The sequence below is a fragment of the Rhinoraja longicauda genome, chromosome 29 (genome assembly GCF_053455715.1).
Source record: "Rhinoraja longicauda isolate Sanriku21f chromosome 29, sRhiLon1.1, whole genome shotgun sequence".
In the NCBI taxonomy this organism is placed as follows: Eukaryota; Metazoa; Chordata; class Chondrichthyes; order Rajiformes; family Arhynchobatidae; genus Rhinoraja; species Rhinoraja longicauda.
The window spans coordinates 18,842,607-18,858,401 of NC_135981.1; the positions used below are offsets into that span (position 1 = coordinate 18,842,607).

At 38.6% G+C, this 15,795-nt stretch overlaps 1 protein-coding gene across 2 annotated transcripts in view; it reads right to left on the reverse strand.

Moving 5' to 3' along the window:
• hdac5 (histone deacetylase 5) overlaps nt 1–15,795 on the reverse strand; it is a 254,535-nt gene that overhangs the window by 187,056 nt on the left and 51,684 nt on the right. For both annotated transcript variants that reach the window (XM_078424813.1, XM_078424812.1), the window contains exon 2: nt 13,304–13,491. In XM_078424813.1, the coding sequence (XP_078280939.1) occupies nt 13,304–13,325 (22 nt within the window). In that variant the 5' untranslated portion in view covers nt 13,326–13,491. The remainder of the gene's footprint in view (nt 1–13,303; nt 13,492–15,795) is intronic.

Sequence of the window (15,795 nt, forward strand, 5' to 3'; positions counted from 1 at the left end):
ATAAAAAACCTCCTCCTTGGGGTTTCTTTCTTGGCAATACTTAGGTTTAGGTTTATTACTGTCACACATACTGAGGTACAATGAAAATATTTGTTTTCTATGCTATCCAAACAGATGAAAGAAATTATAAAAGTTATAAATAGAATCAAATCAAACTCAAATAAAATAGATAGAGCAAAGTAGAACTATATTCTGCACCCTGTATCTGGTTCTCAGCATCGGAGCACATCAGTTCCATAGACAATGCCCACAATGGGGTAGAAGTGAATCAAACAGTACATTACTCCAGGGGAAGATTCTTCAGAAGCTTGGTAACAGAGGAGAAGAAGCTGTTCCTGAGTCTAGTGGTGCCCACTTTCAATCTACTGTACCTTCTGCTGGGAAAGGAATGACTGGAGTGAGAAACATCTTTGATTACGTTGGCTGCTTTCCCAAGGCAGTGTGGTGTAGATGGAGTCAATTGTGGGAAGCCCGATCTGTGTGACTGTCTGGCAAACAACTCTCAGCAATTTCTTGCGGCCTTGGGCAGAACGGTTCCCAAACCAAGCTGTTACGCAACCCGACAGTATATTTTTGATGGTGATCAGCAGAAGTTTATGAGAGTCATTGGAGGCATGCCGAATTTCCTCAGTCTCCTCGGTAAGCTGAAGCATTGGTGTGCCTTCTAGGTGTGGTTGGTCCTCGACAGATTGCTGTTGGCGGGGACTCAGTGAGCCGAAGGGCCTGTTTCTGCGCTGTCTCTATACTAAACTAAACCAGAATTTCACCTGGGAGTGAATCTCAGGTTTATCCATGGTTTCCAGTTGGGAAACACACACAGTCTCCTATGGTACACAGTCCCTTGCTGATGAAGTCTGTGACAGTAGCAGCACATTCAGATTAGCCACAGAGTCCTTGAACATGGACCAGTCCATCGACTCAAAGCAGTCAGAAAGGATCACATTTGTGACCTGGCAACAGCACTGCACAACTCTCTGTACCACTTTTTCCACTACAGTTTCTGCTTGTAAGCAGGGTATTGATGCCCAGACAGGAGGTCAGATTTACTATTCACTCTGGTAATGGAGTTTCGATGTGTTTTTGATGGTTGTGTAGCAGTGATTGAGGGTATTTGGCTCTCCAGCTGGTCAGATGATAGAATATTGGCAGCATGTCCTTGAGGTTGGCCTGATTGAGTCACCGACTATTATGAAGAATGCCTTGGAGTACTTTGTTTCATAGATATTGATGATGGTGTTTAATTCCTTAAGGGCAACCGTAGCATTGGCGTGGGGTGGGATGTGGACTGCTGTCAGGTTAACCAAAGTAAATTCCCACAGGAGGCAGTAGAGACAAAGCTTCACTGTAAGATATTCCAGTTCCTGGGAGAAAGGAACTTGCCAGGATCGTCACATTTGAGCACCATGCAGTCAATTAATATATTTTCTCATCTTAGAACGTGAAGTTTCATATTAACCAGTATATGTACACAAAAGAAGATTGTTCTAAAGTAAAATATAGATCTGACAGTTTGTAAACAAAAATCATTTACACCCAGGACTAACCTGAGATTAAAAGCCATTACATATGAATGCTTCGGAATGCAGAGCTAACCTCCAAGAATCAAAAGCATAAAACATTTCCTCCAGCACATCTATTTTGAAAAAATTGAACAGTGTTCTTTCAGTAAGTTTACGTTCAAACACCTAATTCGATAACCTGTGGATATATTCACACAGAAAACCCTGTTATTAACTGATTACATGTCAGAATTCATTGAAGCCACACGTTTTGCAGTTACAACACAACACTCAGGGACATCCCTCTCCCAGGCAGTATTTCTATTTTATTATTTTTTTGGAGGAAATTCAAAAAATAAAACACCATGTTCTAATGTGATGTGATGTGATGAGGACGCAGATAGAAAAGAAAGATTATTTGGAAAATTGAAGCTTTTTAAAAAAGTTAATCTACTTAAATTTGTCGGTTCTAACTTTCTTGATATTTCCCTTTGGGATGAGGAATTTATGTTTGCTGCTGGTAATAAAAGGTTCACTTGTAGAAAATGGCAATTCTGTTTAGTTGGGCATAAAGATTAACAGTAAATAGCTACGGCCTTTATGACAGTGATGGATTGCAGTGGTTTGTCCAATTTAATTCCAATTTGCTCTATACTATATGACTGATTCAGGGATTATGACTTGGTCTCCTGTGTTAAGTGTGCTTAAATGATTAGAAAGCTGTCAGTGTACGTTCTGTGAAGATTTTAGTAAAAAAAGTTCACTCTTTAATATCATGACATTGTTTCTGAATTTATCACATTGATAAATGTCTTATGTGGGTAATAATATTACCACAAATACTATGGATACAAGAGCAACCTGCATTTCACGCAGCATGTTGCTCATCTTCCAACCGTCCAGAGTCTTTGCAACATTTACAAGGCACATATCAGCAATACAATAGAATTCTCCAATTACCTGATCGGAATAGCTCCAATAATACACAAGCAGCTGGCACCATCTGGAACAGAGGAGTATATCTGACCAGAATTGTATTCATGTAATTCCTCACTGATACACAATGACTACAGTTTATGCAATCTGCTAAAAGTTCCAGAGCTACTTGCCTGAATCAATCCAACATTTATCAAATCCACTACCACCAAGATAGAGCAGCAGCCACACATAAATGTCAAGAATTGCAGATTTCCCAAATCACAAACCATCCAAACTTGGAAATATATTGCCATTCAAACATTCATCTTTTGGACCAACTCCTTACCTAATAAAATGTCGAACTAACTTTAACAGAAGGAATGCAGCAGTTCAAGAGGAAGGCTCACTGCCATCTTCTAATAGGCCATTAAGAAAAGACAAAAATAAATACTGGGCCTTGCTGTGATGTCCACATCCTGCTCATGAATGAATGAATAAAGTGGTTCAAAATGTGACCTTTACATTGATTAAAAAATCCATGCTATGGATCTCTACACCATCACATTTAGGTTGGCATACAATCTCTTCCCCCCTCATGAGACAGACAAGGAAGACAAACATAATAATTCTTCATCTGAAAAGTGAATTTTTGCTTCCGCGGGTGATGTCTGATTGAACAGTGTTTCCTGCGTTGTTACCATTTCAGATTTCTGCAGTACATTTTTGAATGAACACAAATATGTTTTGATCCATTTATCTTGAAAAGTATGCCTAAGGAAACCTAATGGTTAAATATATATGAATATTCATGATGAGCGGAAAGGCTGAATGAAGAAATACATGAGTCTTTTAAGCTCAATACAGAAATTTGCAATGTTTACATTATGGCACTCAAGATGTGATTCTGTAATCATAAATTCAAGACATAGTTCCAAGGCTCATTAATTCTAGAAATGCTCCAAACCAAGAAATTGCATAATGCATTTGGATTACAGAAACTGAGATAAATAAAATGTCAGTGAACGGCTCAAGAGTACAACTTTAAATGAGGATAACATCACATTTTTAACCTTAATTAATTATTCGGTATTCCTATGATGATTTTGATAAAGCAACAGGAAATTTCTATCATTAGGCATCACAAGCGTGTCTAGTGAGAACCTCAGATGCAGATATTTTCAAAGTGCACTGGTACCATCATGTGGCTAAAATAGGTTCAGCAGATAATTTATGTATTATTGGTGAACTATCCTGGGCCAGATCGTATTATGCCAGATGCAATTTATTAAAAAAAATTAAAAATATTCCAATGGATTTAAATAATTAAAATATTTAAACAGTATAAATATACTGTTAACACTATAGTATTAATATAAAAATAAATCAAGCACTTACCTTTATAAAATAGTGCCAGTTACAATTCAAATAAACAGGGTCACTATTTGCTATTGGATCTGCCCTATCTTAAAGATAAGGGTCAGATGCAAAGCATGTCTGGATTTCTCAGCAGCAGTTACTGCCACACCATAAAAATGGTACAACCAGCAGTGCAGCAGTCAAATGCACTGGCATCAGAACTTGTGTCAATGACTGCCTATGCACAAAAGTCCAACCATGGAAACATGGAAAATTCCAAGTTATTGAATAACAAGATTAAAATTCAAATGAAACGCTTATTCAGAATTACTGATACCTGATGAAAGAAAGTTTCCCCAATAAACCATTTTTGAATAATTTTTGCAAGAAAAAACATGATCTAGCTTTACTCTCTTTGTGGATCACTCATTATTGCAAAAGTGGGACAGTTGTAGTAGATAGGGTTACACTAATCAATTATTTCATGGGAAACTGGATATCCCGCATTCTCTGCAAGTCCTGAAGAAGTTTTCCAATAATTTGGTAGGCAGACACAAAATGCTGGAGAAACTCAGCGGGTCAGTCAGCATCTCGGGAGAGAAGGAATGGGTGACGTTTTGGGTCGAGACCCTTCTTCAGACTGAAGGGTCTAGAGCTGAAACGTCACCCATTCGTTCTTCCCCGAGATGCTGCCTGACCCGCTGAGTCACTCCAGCATTTTGTGTCCCAAAGAGGCGGAAAGACTCTAAGGGGAGTAAGAGACACCTGTGGCTGACAAGGGAAGTCAAGGACAGCATAACAATTAAGGAGAGGAAGTATAACATAGCAAAGAAGAGTGGGAAGACAGAGGATTGGGACTCTTTTAAAGAGCAACAAAAGTTAACTAAAAAGGCAATACGGGGAGAAAAGATGAGGTACGAGGGTAAACTAGCCAATAATATAAAGGAGGATAGCAAGTTTTTTTTTTTAGGTACATGAAGAGGAAAAAACTAGTCAAGGCAAATGTGGGTCCCTTAAAGACAGAAGCAGGGGAATTTATTATGGGGAACAAAGAAATGGCAGACGAGTTAAACCGTTACTTTGGATCTGTCTTCACTGAGGAAGATACACACAATCTCCCAAATGTTCTAGGGGCCGGAGAACCTAGGGGGATGGAGGAACTGAAGGAAATCCACATTAGGCAGGAAATGGTTTTGGGTAGACTGATGGGACTGAAGGCTGATAAATCCCCAGGGCCTGATGGTCTGCATCCCAGGGTACTTAAGGAGGTGGCTCTAGAAATAGTGGAAGCATTGGAGATCATTTTTCAATGTTCTATAGATTCAGGATCAGTTCCTGTGGATTGGAGGATAGCAAATGTTATCCCACTTTTTAAGAAAGGAGGGAGAGAGAAAACAGGTAATTATAGACCAGTTAGTCTGACATCAGTGGTGGGGAAGATGCTGGAGTCAATTATAAAAGACAAAATTGCTCAGCAGTTGGATAGCAGTAACAGGATCATTCCGAGTCAGCATGGATTTGCGAAGGGGAAATCATGCTTGACAAATCTACTGGAATTTTTTGAGGATGTAACTAGGAAAATTGACAGGGGAGAGTCAGTGGATGTGGTGTACCTCGACTTTCAGAAAGCCTTCGACAAGGTCCCACATAGGAGATTAGTGGGCAAAATTAGAGCACATGGTATTGGGGGTAGGGTACTGACATGGATAGAAAATTGGTTGACAGACAGAAAGCAAAGAGTGGGGATAAATGGGTCCCTTTCGGAATGGCAGGCAGTGACCAGTGGGGTACCGCAAGGTTCGGTGCTGGGACCCCAGCTATTTATGATATACATTAATGACTTAGATGAAGGGATTAAAAGTACCATTAGCAAATTTGCAGATGATACTAAGCTGGGGGGTAGTGTGAATTGTGAGGAAGATGCAATAAGGCTGCAGGGTGACTTGGACAGGTTGTGTGAGTGGGCGGATACATGGCAGATGCAGTTTAATGTAGATAAGTGTGAGGTTATTCACTTTGGAAGTAAGAATAGAAAGGCAGATTATTATCTGAATGGTGTCAAGTTAGGAAGAGGGGATGTTCAACGAGATCTGGGTGTCCTAGTGCATCAGTCACTGAAAGGAAGCATGCAGGTACAGCAGGCAGTGAAGAAAGCCAATGGAATGTTGGCCTTCATAACAAGAGGAGTTGAGTATAGGAGCAAAGAGGTCCTTCTACAGTTGTACCGGGCCCTGGTGAGACCGCACCTGGAGTACTGTGTGCAGTTTTGGTCTCCAAATTTGAGGAAGGATATTCTTGCTATGGAGGGCGTGCAGCGTAGGTTCACTAGGTTAATTCCCGGAATGGCGGGACTGTCGTATGTTGAAAGGCTGGAGCAATTAGGCTTGTATACACTGGAATTTAGAAGGATGAGGGGGGATCTTATTGAAACATATAAGATAATTAGGGGATTGGACACATTAAAGGCAGGAAACATGTTCCCAATGTTGGGGGAGTCCAGAACAAGGGGCCACAGTTTAAGAATAAGGGGTAGGCCATTTAGAACGGAGATGAGGAAGAACTTTTTCAGTCAGAGAGTGGTGAAGATATGGAATTCTCTGCCTCAGAAGGCAGTGGAGGCCAGTTCGTTGGATGCTTTCAAGAGAGAGCTGGATAGAGCTCTTAAGGATAGCGGAGTGAGGGGGTATGGGGAGAAGGCAGGAACGGGGTACTGATTGAGAGTGATCAGCCATGATCGCATTGAATGGCGGTGCTGGCTCGAAGGGCTGAATGGCCTACTCCTGCACCTATTGTCTATTGTCTATTGTGTCTACCTTCGATTTAAACCAGCATCTGCAGTTTTTTTTCTTGCACATTTGGTAGGCAGTGTCTACTTTTTGCGTTGAGACAAGAATTAATTAATTAAGCAGTTTTATCTCCTGGACAAGTAAATCTAATCAAACATCAGTAATAATCAGACGATACAAAACAGTAACTGTACTATGGAAAATGCAACGTTTCCACACATTGAAATGTCCAGTTGCTTCACTTATATGAAAACAAATTCAAATATTTTTCTACTTTTTCTCCATGTGTCTAGAAACAGAGTGGGACAGCTTAGACCAGCCAATCGTTTTCAAATACTGGGAAATTAATTTATTAATATACCATTTTTTAACCAAAGCAGGCTAACAAATCGGTAATTATTTTAGTGTTACATCATATAATTTTATAATCAGCCTCAATCTCTTTAGATGCATTTCGCCTTAGTACTCTTGTTTAAAATAATAACTTTCCAAATGTTTCCTAACGAAAAAGCAGGTTAAAAAATTCCAATGCATGACATTTATACAGTGCTACACTACCAAAGATCTCAATCTCACCCGAGGGAAGTAACATCCAAACCATCAGGGAAAATAGCAAAGACCCTGTTACACAAATTTTCCTTTAAGGAATTTTAAGGACAATTACTGAAAATGTTTTAGTGAGTGGTTGCCCACGATATTTTACTTCTGTAAAAATCCATTCCTCAACTTATATTATTCATGCACTCCAAAAAGCAGACAGGAAATTTGTAGGCTGTCTGTGTAATCATGCCGAGTGCATTCTCATCCAAATTGTTGATATAAATCACAAACAACAATGGACCCGGCACCAATTCCAGAGGCACACCACTCATCACAGGGCTCCAGTCCGAAAAGCACCATTCCACTACCACTCCCTGCTTTCTTCCATAAAGCCAATTCTCTATCCAGTTAACTAGCCTGGAGCCCATGCAATCTAACTTGGATCCCATGCAATCTGTCATCTTTTGAGGAAGAGAGTTTCAAAGATTGAGAACTAAGAGAGAGAAAAAACCTCAGCGTAAAAGGGAATCTAGTTTAAAATTGTAACTTTCCAAAAAGTTGGATAGGAAATGAAGGGAGAAAAGGTGCAGGGCAGAAGAAAAGGTGCCAGGATATGCGACTAACGAGTGTGTTTTTGCATGGACTAAATAGCATAAATGATATCATAACTTGTTTTTGAATCCAATAAGCCCAAAACAAAGAAATACATTTGGTAATCTTACTCGAGTGTGCAAAAAAAAGCTAGCAAACTTCACATTTTTGCAAACAATGCTTCACTTCTGAGAACAGCAATGATGCAGCCTATTTGGCTAAATATTTTACTGTTAATGGATGAACAAGAATGCTGGGTCTAGAAACTTATTACATATTCCTTTCCCAACATTATATTCTTTATCCAACATATAATGAATCACATTTTTGTTAACATAAATCTCTTAATCTTTCAGGATTAATTGCTTTAAATTGCTCCAAAAATATCCTTTTTATCCCGCTTGTTGAAAATTCTTTAAAATTCATCTGATGGAATCTAATAATTTAGATAGCTTCAATTATTTTTGCAATAGATTAAATGTTTGGAGTATGAATACATCACTGTGCAAGTGTGTAGGGGCTGAATAATAGTATTCTAAACCACAGAGGATGCTATTTCTGCCAACTGCAGCATACAATCATTCATTAACCACTGTACAAGCTACACAACCAATAAAAGAAAAGACAAAGAATGACAGAAAAATAACACCAGAGGACAAATTAGCAGCAATCAACTCTCGAATTGCTAATGCAATACGGTGAAAATATTTTGAGATTCCATAAAATCTATTTAGAGAATGCAAAAATATTAATTTTGTATACTGCAATGCCAATAAATAAATAAACAATCAATTAAGGTTTCACAAATGTAACCTAAGTAATCTGCGGTATTTAAAAGCAGCTGATTAATAAAAAAGCAAGGACAAAAATGGCAAGAAGTTTCATCTTTGACAGCAAGCAATAACAAGAGGTCCTATGACCTTTTCATTTGACGGATAGCCGGTTAAATAAGCCTCTTGACAGGTTTTGTTGAGGATCTCAACACCGTTATCAAATTTCAATACAGCAAATGCCTTTCAAGAGCCTACCTGGGGTGGGAGGTTGCTCCCATTTAGTTACCCTGAAGAAGAATGTGCAAGCGCAGGCAGCTCTGCAGCAAACTGTTCAGTTATGCAACCAGGGTACGATTGCAGTGAGATTGTAACTGGTTTCCCTATCTGGTCATGTTACACGTGAGGATTCTCTGATTCATGCCACACTTGTGGGGATTTATATCTTAATCAACTTACATAGCGAAAGACATGTATCAAACTCTACTGATTCAAGCCACAATTTATCATTTGATCAATTTTATAATGGTGGGAATTTATTTAATTGCTATAACAGACTAGATCAAACTCCAACATCAATAACCATTAGCACATGAGCACCTCAAGGCTGTGAGCTCAGTTCCCTGCTCGACTAACTCAATACCCACGACTGTATACCCAGACACAGTTCCTACTCTACCTTTAAATTCGCCAATAATACCGCCGTTGTTGGACGAATTACAGGTAACGATGAGTCAGAGTATAGGAGGGAGATCGATCATCTGATTGAATGGTACCAGAACACCATCCTTGCTCTCAATGTCAGCAAGTCACAAGGAGCTGTTGATTTTAGAAGAGGAAGGCCGAGGATCTATGAACCTGTCTTCGTTTATAGTCGGTGGTGGAGCGAGTCAACATGAAGTTCCTGGGCATCCCTGGAGATCGGTCCTGGGCCCAGCACATTGATGCAATTGTAAAGCCCATCAACGCCTTTACTTGCTTAGAAGATTGACATTTGGTATGTTGACGAATACTATTTTGAATTTCCCAGAGGTGTACGGTAGAGAGCGTATCGACTGGTTGCTTCACAACCTGGTTCGGCAACTTGAACGCCCAGCAACGAAGGAGATTACAAAAAGTAGTAGACACTGCCAGGTCCATCATATGTAGTGACCTCCCCACCATCAAAGGGATCCCCACCATCATCAAAGACCCACACCACCCTGATCCCCTTTTCATTTCACTCCTGCCATTGGGACGAAGAAAGAGAAGTCTGACAATTGACCTCCAGGTTCAGGAGCTGGTTCTTCCCAATAACCATTGGGCTCTTGAACAGTACACACACCAACTAAACCACTTTGCACCGTGGACTTTGTTAACAAATTAACAACGTTAGTTTTTTTTTAAATTATCAAACATTCTTTTGGTATGTCATCTGTGTTTATGGACCTGTTATGCTGCTTCATGTCATTGTTCTGTTTTCAGTACATATGACAACTAAACATTCTTGAATAGCCTACATTCCCATTTCCTGTTTTTTGTTCTGATCCACCTCAAACCTCTCAAGTGATCCTCCCCTCCATTACTTTGATTGGCAATATCAGTTGATGCTGCAAAATCTGGTCAACTATCTAACGGCAGCTCCCTTAAATGGCAATTATAAGAAATTGCAGCGGTAAGAGGTACTCAAGAAAGTATCTCTCTTGTTAAAGATTTGGACATCTAGTCTGAAATATATTCATCAGGCAATCTTTCATCTCTTGAAAATGCCTCACATTTACACCTAATGGATTCAAACAAGTAACCAATAAACAAAAAACATATTTTACTGCTGAACTCTAATATATGCGACAAAATTTGCCAATCTAGTAATGAAAAAGTGTGATTTTATTTTGAGCAACCATATTGTTTCTTTTGCAAAAACTACTATGAGTCTGAAATATAACAGTAAATTCTGGAAACGCATTTCAGGTCAGTTAGCACCAGTCGAAAATGAAATAGAATTAATACGATGAAGACCTTCAACCCAAAATGTTAACTCTACTTCTCTTTCCACAGATGCTGCCTGGCCCACTCAATTCTTACAGCAGCTCTGGACCAACTAGTCTTTTGGTTCAGACTCCAGTATTTGAAGTCTCTCAATTCTGCGCATTTACCATATTTATTTCAGATTTCCAGCTTCTATAGTTTTACTAATGGACATATCCTCTGCTTAGTCACCCTTAAGTTATTCCATATCTCACTTCACTCTAATAATACCAAATCTCATCACTGTATAAGTGGTTCCACATTCCAGCCTTCCCTGAAGCCATACCAGACATGGTCTAGCCTCACTTCTAGTTATTATTTCCCTTGTTGACCAACCTCAACACTATTACCACCCCTTCCAGCACACAAGCAATTCTCTGACAATCGTCCAATCTGCTGGTTCGTTTTACTCAACTGTCTCCTGACCTGGTCTTCTTGACCCCAGACCCTTGTATTCATAATTCAACACTATTTCATCTCTCTCATAGTCAGACTGGTTATCCTTGCTCAACTCACCCCTTAATCAGTTCCCCAGCTTTCAACACCTTTCCAACATAGAATTACATGAGTTAAGCCAATTACACAAAAAAACCTGAAGACCATAGTAATAGCAGAATATAAGAAAATAACTGCAGATGCTGGTACAAATCGATTTATTCACAAAATGCTGGAGTAACTCAGCAGGTCAGGCAGCATCTCGGGAGAGAAGGAATGGGTGACGTTTCGGGTCGAGACCCTTCTTCAGACAGATACTTAAAGAAAAGAAATAGAGGTAGAGAGTGAGGAGGTTGAAGGAGGAGAGAGATGAGAAGTATACGGTCATGGTACTGCAACTACAATAGTTCATTTCCTTTCTGTTCCATTGATCAAAAAGCAGCATGTTCTTTGACTCTCCTGATATAATGGAAGCTATTTTGCCTCGCAATGACTTAACTTCATGAAAAAGTACCCGTCTACTTGTATTACGATGCCCGGATTCCTCAACACCTCCACCCCAGCACAGCCTGGGGGATCACTTCTTTTTGAACAGAGGACCAACTAGTCTTTCTTCACCATCCTCTTCCTACGATATTTGTTCTTACATTGAACAACACCTGTTTTAACTTCGTTCACTTTCTCCAAACCAAAGGTGTGTTCCAAACCAGCCCATCTCTTTTTCTCCCTAATCTTTTTAAATAACTGTTTAGTACAATATTTCTTTCCTCACACAGAACTGAAACGCTTCATTGCATTTGCTGCCAATTTCCACCTGCTCTCACTTTTACATGATCCTTTACCATCTCTTTTCTTCGTTGCGGCCGATATTACCTGCATAGTTTAACAGCTACATGGACTCCATTTTATTATATTCTGTGTTTATCAGATTAGAACCATTCTATATCTCCTTCTTTGACACCTGCTACATCACTGCTCCACAAGTGTATCTTTCTCCCTTAACCATAGTTGACAGGGTTTTTAAATGCATCCAAAAAAGACACAACATACAGGAATAACTCAGCAGGTCTGGCAGCATCTCAGGAGAACATAGATAGTTGACAGTAGACACAAAATGCTAGAGTAACTCAGCGGGTCGTGCAGCATCTCGGGAGTGAAGGAATGGGTGACGTTTCGGGTCGAGACCCTTTCTTCAAATCACTGGAACTAGGAACATTTAATTTCTTCAACAGTTAACACTACAACGGAGAATATTCATGTTCTGCTCAGAAGGGAAATCAAGGCAGAGCTTCATCAACTGGGTAAGTGCAAAGGTAGGAAAAACTACTTTTGGGCAACATAAATGTGCTAATGGCATGGAACTGGTCATACTAAAATAGCAAAAGTTGAGAGAAACATAAATTTATGCAGATCTGTGGGTGGCTATAATGTTTGAAAGTTGATGGGCATTATTGTGTTCTAGCAAAGAACAAGCAGAGGAGTTCAGTAGGTACATCTCTTTCATTCAGTCTCAAGCCTTGAATTTGAACCAAAGGACGTATTCAGATTCAATGGTCCATACCTTTTTCATACTTGCTCTAATTGAATACACAAGATATCAAATTTGGTTTTGGTTTATTCTGTCAATGGCCGACACCAGTGTGAATACAATATTCTGCCCAACCACAAACTCATTCAAACACAATCAATCTAGTTTAATCAATTCAACCTGTAATTGAATTCATAAATCAAACTTGATAATGCTGTAGAGTAACACAATGTGGACTGCGAAGAGAGCTGGTAAAGACCTAGACATTTCAAGGATATAAAAACATTAAGACTTGCATTTATGAAAAGAACAACATCAGGAATTCAGTTTGGTTATAAAATGCAAGCATTCTTAAAGATTAAAAACAGAAAATGTTGAAAACACTCCACAGGTCAGGCAGCATCTGTGGAAAGAAAAACGGTTAACATTTCAAATCAAAGATCATTCTTCAGAATTGTGAATGATAGAAAATCATTCTTGAATTCACTTTGCATATAAAACGAGAGCATTTTCAGCTATCTACATTTTATTTTAAGTGTTATGTACTGCACGTTTACTGTCAAAGTAGTGAAGACATTAAAAAATCAGTCTTGGGATATAGATATTGCTAGTACTGCCATCTTCTTGCCTGTTGCAAATTGCCTTTGGTGAGGCTTCTCCTTGAATTGCTCCAGTCCATGCCCAAGGTCAAGTTCCATGCTTTTGCGATAAATTGTGACTAATTTTAACATCGAGCATCATACTGCTGCAGAGCAAATTATCAAACTAACATGCTCATCAATGTGCAGATCATAAACATTTACTATTAATCTTCACTTAATTTTTAATACATATATCAGTCTATTAAACAAAAGAAAGTGCAGAAAATATTACCTGTGTTATCTGGCAAGCTCATGATTCAAATGGTCAAGATGGAAGCACCTGCCACTCAATGACTGCTCGCAATACACAAACCAATAGATCCTGCTAAGATGCGAAACAGTGCTGATGGCGTTGACTTTCTACATTAGGCTGGCATCTCTTGCTACATCAGGCACGTATAATTACTCTCAGAAGTAATTCTGCATATGAAAAGAGAAAAGAGATGCATTAAGTATGCCTTGTAATGCAGATTTCACACTTGGAAATGAATAGCTTACTGCAGTTATAAACTTCTCTAACACATACATTATCTAGAAAATTACATTTGAAAAAATATCTTAATGATAACTAATATTCAAAATGCTTTATTTTTTATAATTAAGTGTGTTCAAAAATTTATTTAATGCAATTTCATTCTTTCCCCATTACAAATTTCTGTTCACATCGAAATGCCTACGTAATTGTGCCAAGTATAATCAAACTATTGTCAGCAGTGATAGAAAAGTGTAGAGAGTTTTATTTCAATGTGTTTCCATAACATGAATTGGATATTAAATGAGTGATAAATTAGGGACTAATATTTGCATTATGTAGGTCAAATTATTTACAGGTACATACAGGTACAGGTATGTAGGTTAATTGGCTGGGTAAATGTAAAAATTGTCCCTAGTGGGTGTAGGATAGTGTTAGTGTACGGGGATCGCTGGGCGGCACGGACTTGGTGGGCCGAAAAGGCCTGTTTCCGGCTGTATATATATGATATGATATGATATGATATGATCCGGAACTAGAGAATCACTCAAAAGTTACTTTAGAAATTGACAAGCAGGAACAAAAGCTGTTTTGGATGTAAACAGTAACGGGGAAGAAAACCTGTTTTCATGTCACCTCCCTGCTATAACCAACCACCACTAATCCTTAAGAACACATCTGTTACTTTCACTGTGGAAGGCAAAATAACTTATTGTAATTGTAAAGCCTTTATTTTTGAAAATCCTGTCAGAAAAATAACCCCACTGATATAATTGTCTTTATAACGTGATTTTCTATAAAACGAGGTATCCAAGGAACATAGCTATTAGAGCAGAACCATGTGTATCAGCTTCACATGATCTGGGAATCCAATGTTAATTGTAATGAAACATTTTTTTCCCCCTCCAATGAGTTACATTTCTGTTTGATGTATTGATTAATTTTGCTATTCAGTTATAAAATAAGTATGGTAAAAGAAAATTAAGTGATGCAAAATTAGGACATTATACAAAAAAAGATTGAAGTTTGTTTCCAGTTTTGTTCAATATCTAACTAATTGAAGTTTGTTTCCAGTTTTGTTCAATATCTAACTAATCTGGTCAATAGACAATAGACAATAGGTGCAGGAATAGGCCATTCGGCCCTTCGAGCCAGCACCGCCATTCAATGTGATCATGGCTGATCATTCACAAACAGTACCCCGTTCCTGCCTTCTCCCTATTACTGTATCAATAAATATTTGGGCACAACAATACCTTGCATAAAAGACATAGTTCCTTTCAGTTGAACTCTTGCTTTTTAAACTTTTCCCAACTATACGCTTAAAAAAGAGAATCTGACCAGATAACCTTTTTGGACTCATCCCGATGCTATGAAGATGCACTGGCAATGTACAATAAAAATCTGGCAAAATGCACTAAATAGAAAACTAGAACCTAGGTTAGACCTATACTTCATTCAGTTTAATTTATTGTCATGTGTACTGAGATACAGTGAAAAGCTTTTTGTTGCATGCTATCCAGCCAGCAGAAAGAGTTTACATGATTGCAATTGTGTGGTCCACAGAGTACAGATATAGGATAAAAGGAATAATGTATAGTGCAAGATAATGTCCAGTAAAGTCCAATCAAAGATAGTCCGACAGTCTCCAATGGGGTAGATAGTATCTCAGGGCCACTCTCTAATTGTTGATAGGATGGCCCAGTTGCCTGATAACAGCTAGGAAGAAACTGCCTCTGAATCTGGTGGTATGGATTTTCACATTCTTCATTATTACTCACAATTTCCAATTTTTGTCCAACTGACTACAAACCATTGTGTATGCATTAAAATGAAGCAAAGACACAATCATTGCTGGACTCATTCCTGTTGAGACCATCAACACACATCATCCATTCTCATTGATCAAAATAGCTGAGGCATCAGTAATGAGAGCCACTTCTCTCAGTGGAACTATATATTAGTATGAAAAATAACCTAGAAGACAATCAGACAAAAAAATATTTCTAAATGATATATCTCATCACACATAATTTTCTCATTTGCGATAATTACACCTGGTACAGCCTGCACTTCCACAGCACTTTTATAACCGCAAGACATCCAAAGACAATACATACATTAACTAATCACAAAATGCGATGTGGTTTCAAGAGGTACAATTAGAAGAAACCCAAGATTTCATCATTTGGTTAATTCAGCCGTCTTCAGTTCATTTTAATCAAAATGAGTAAATTGAACATGTTCTGTGG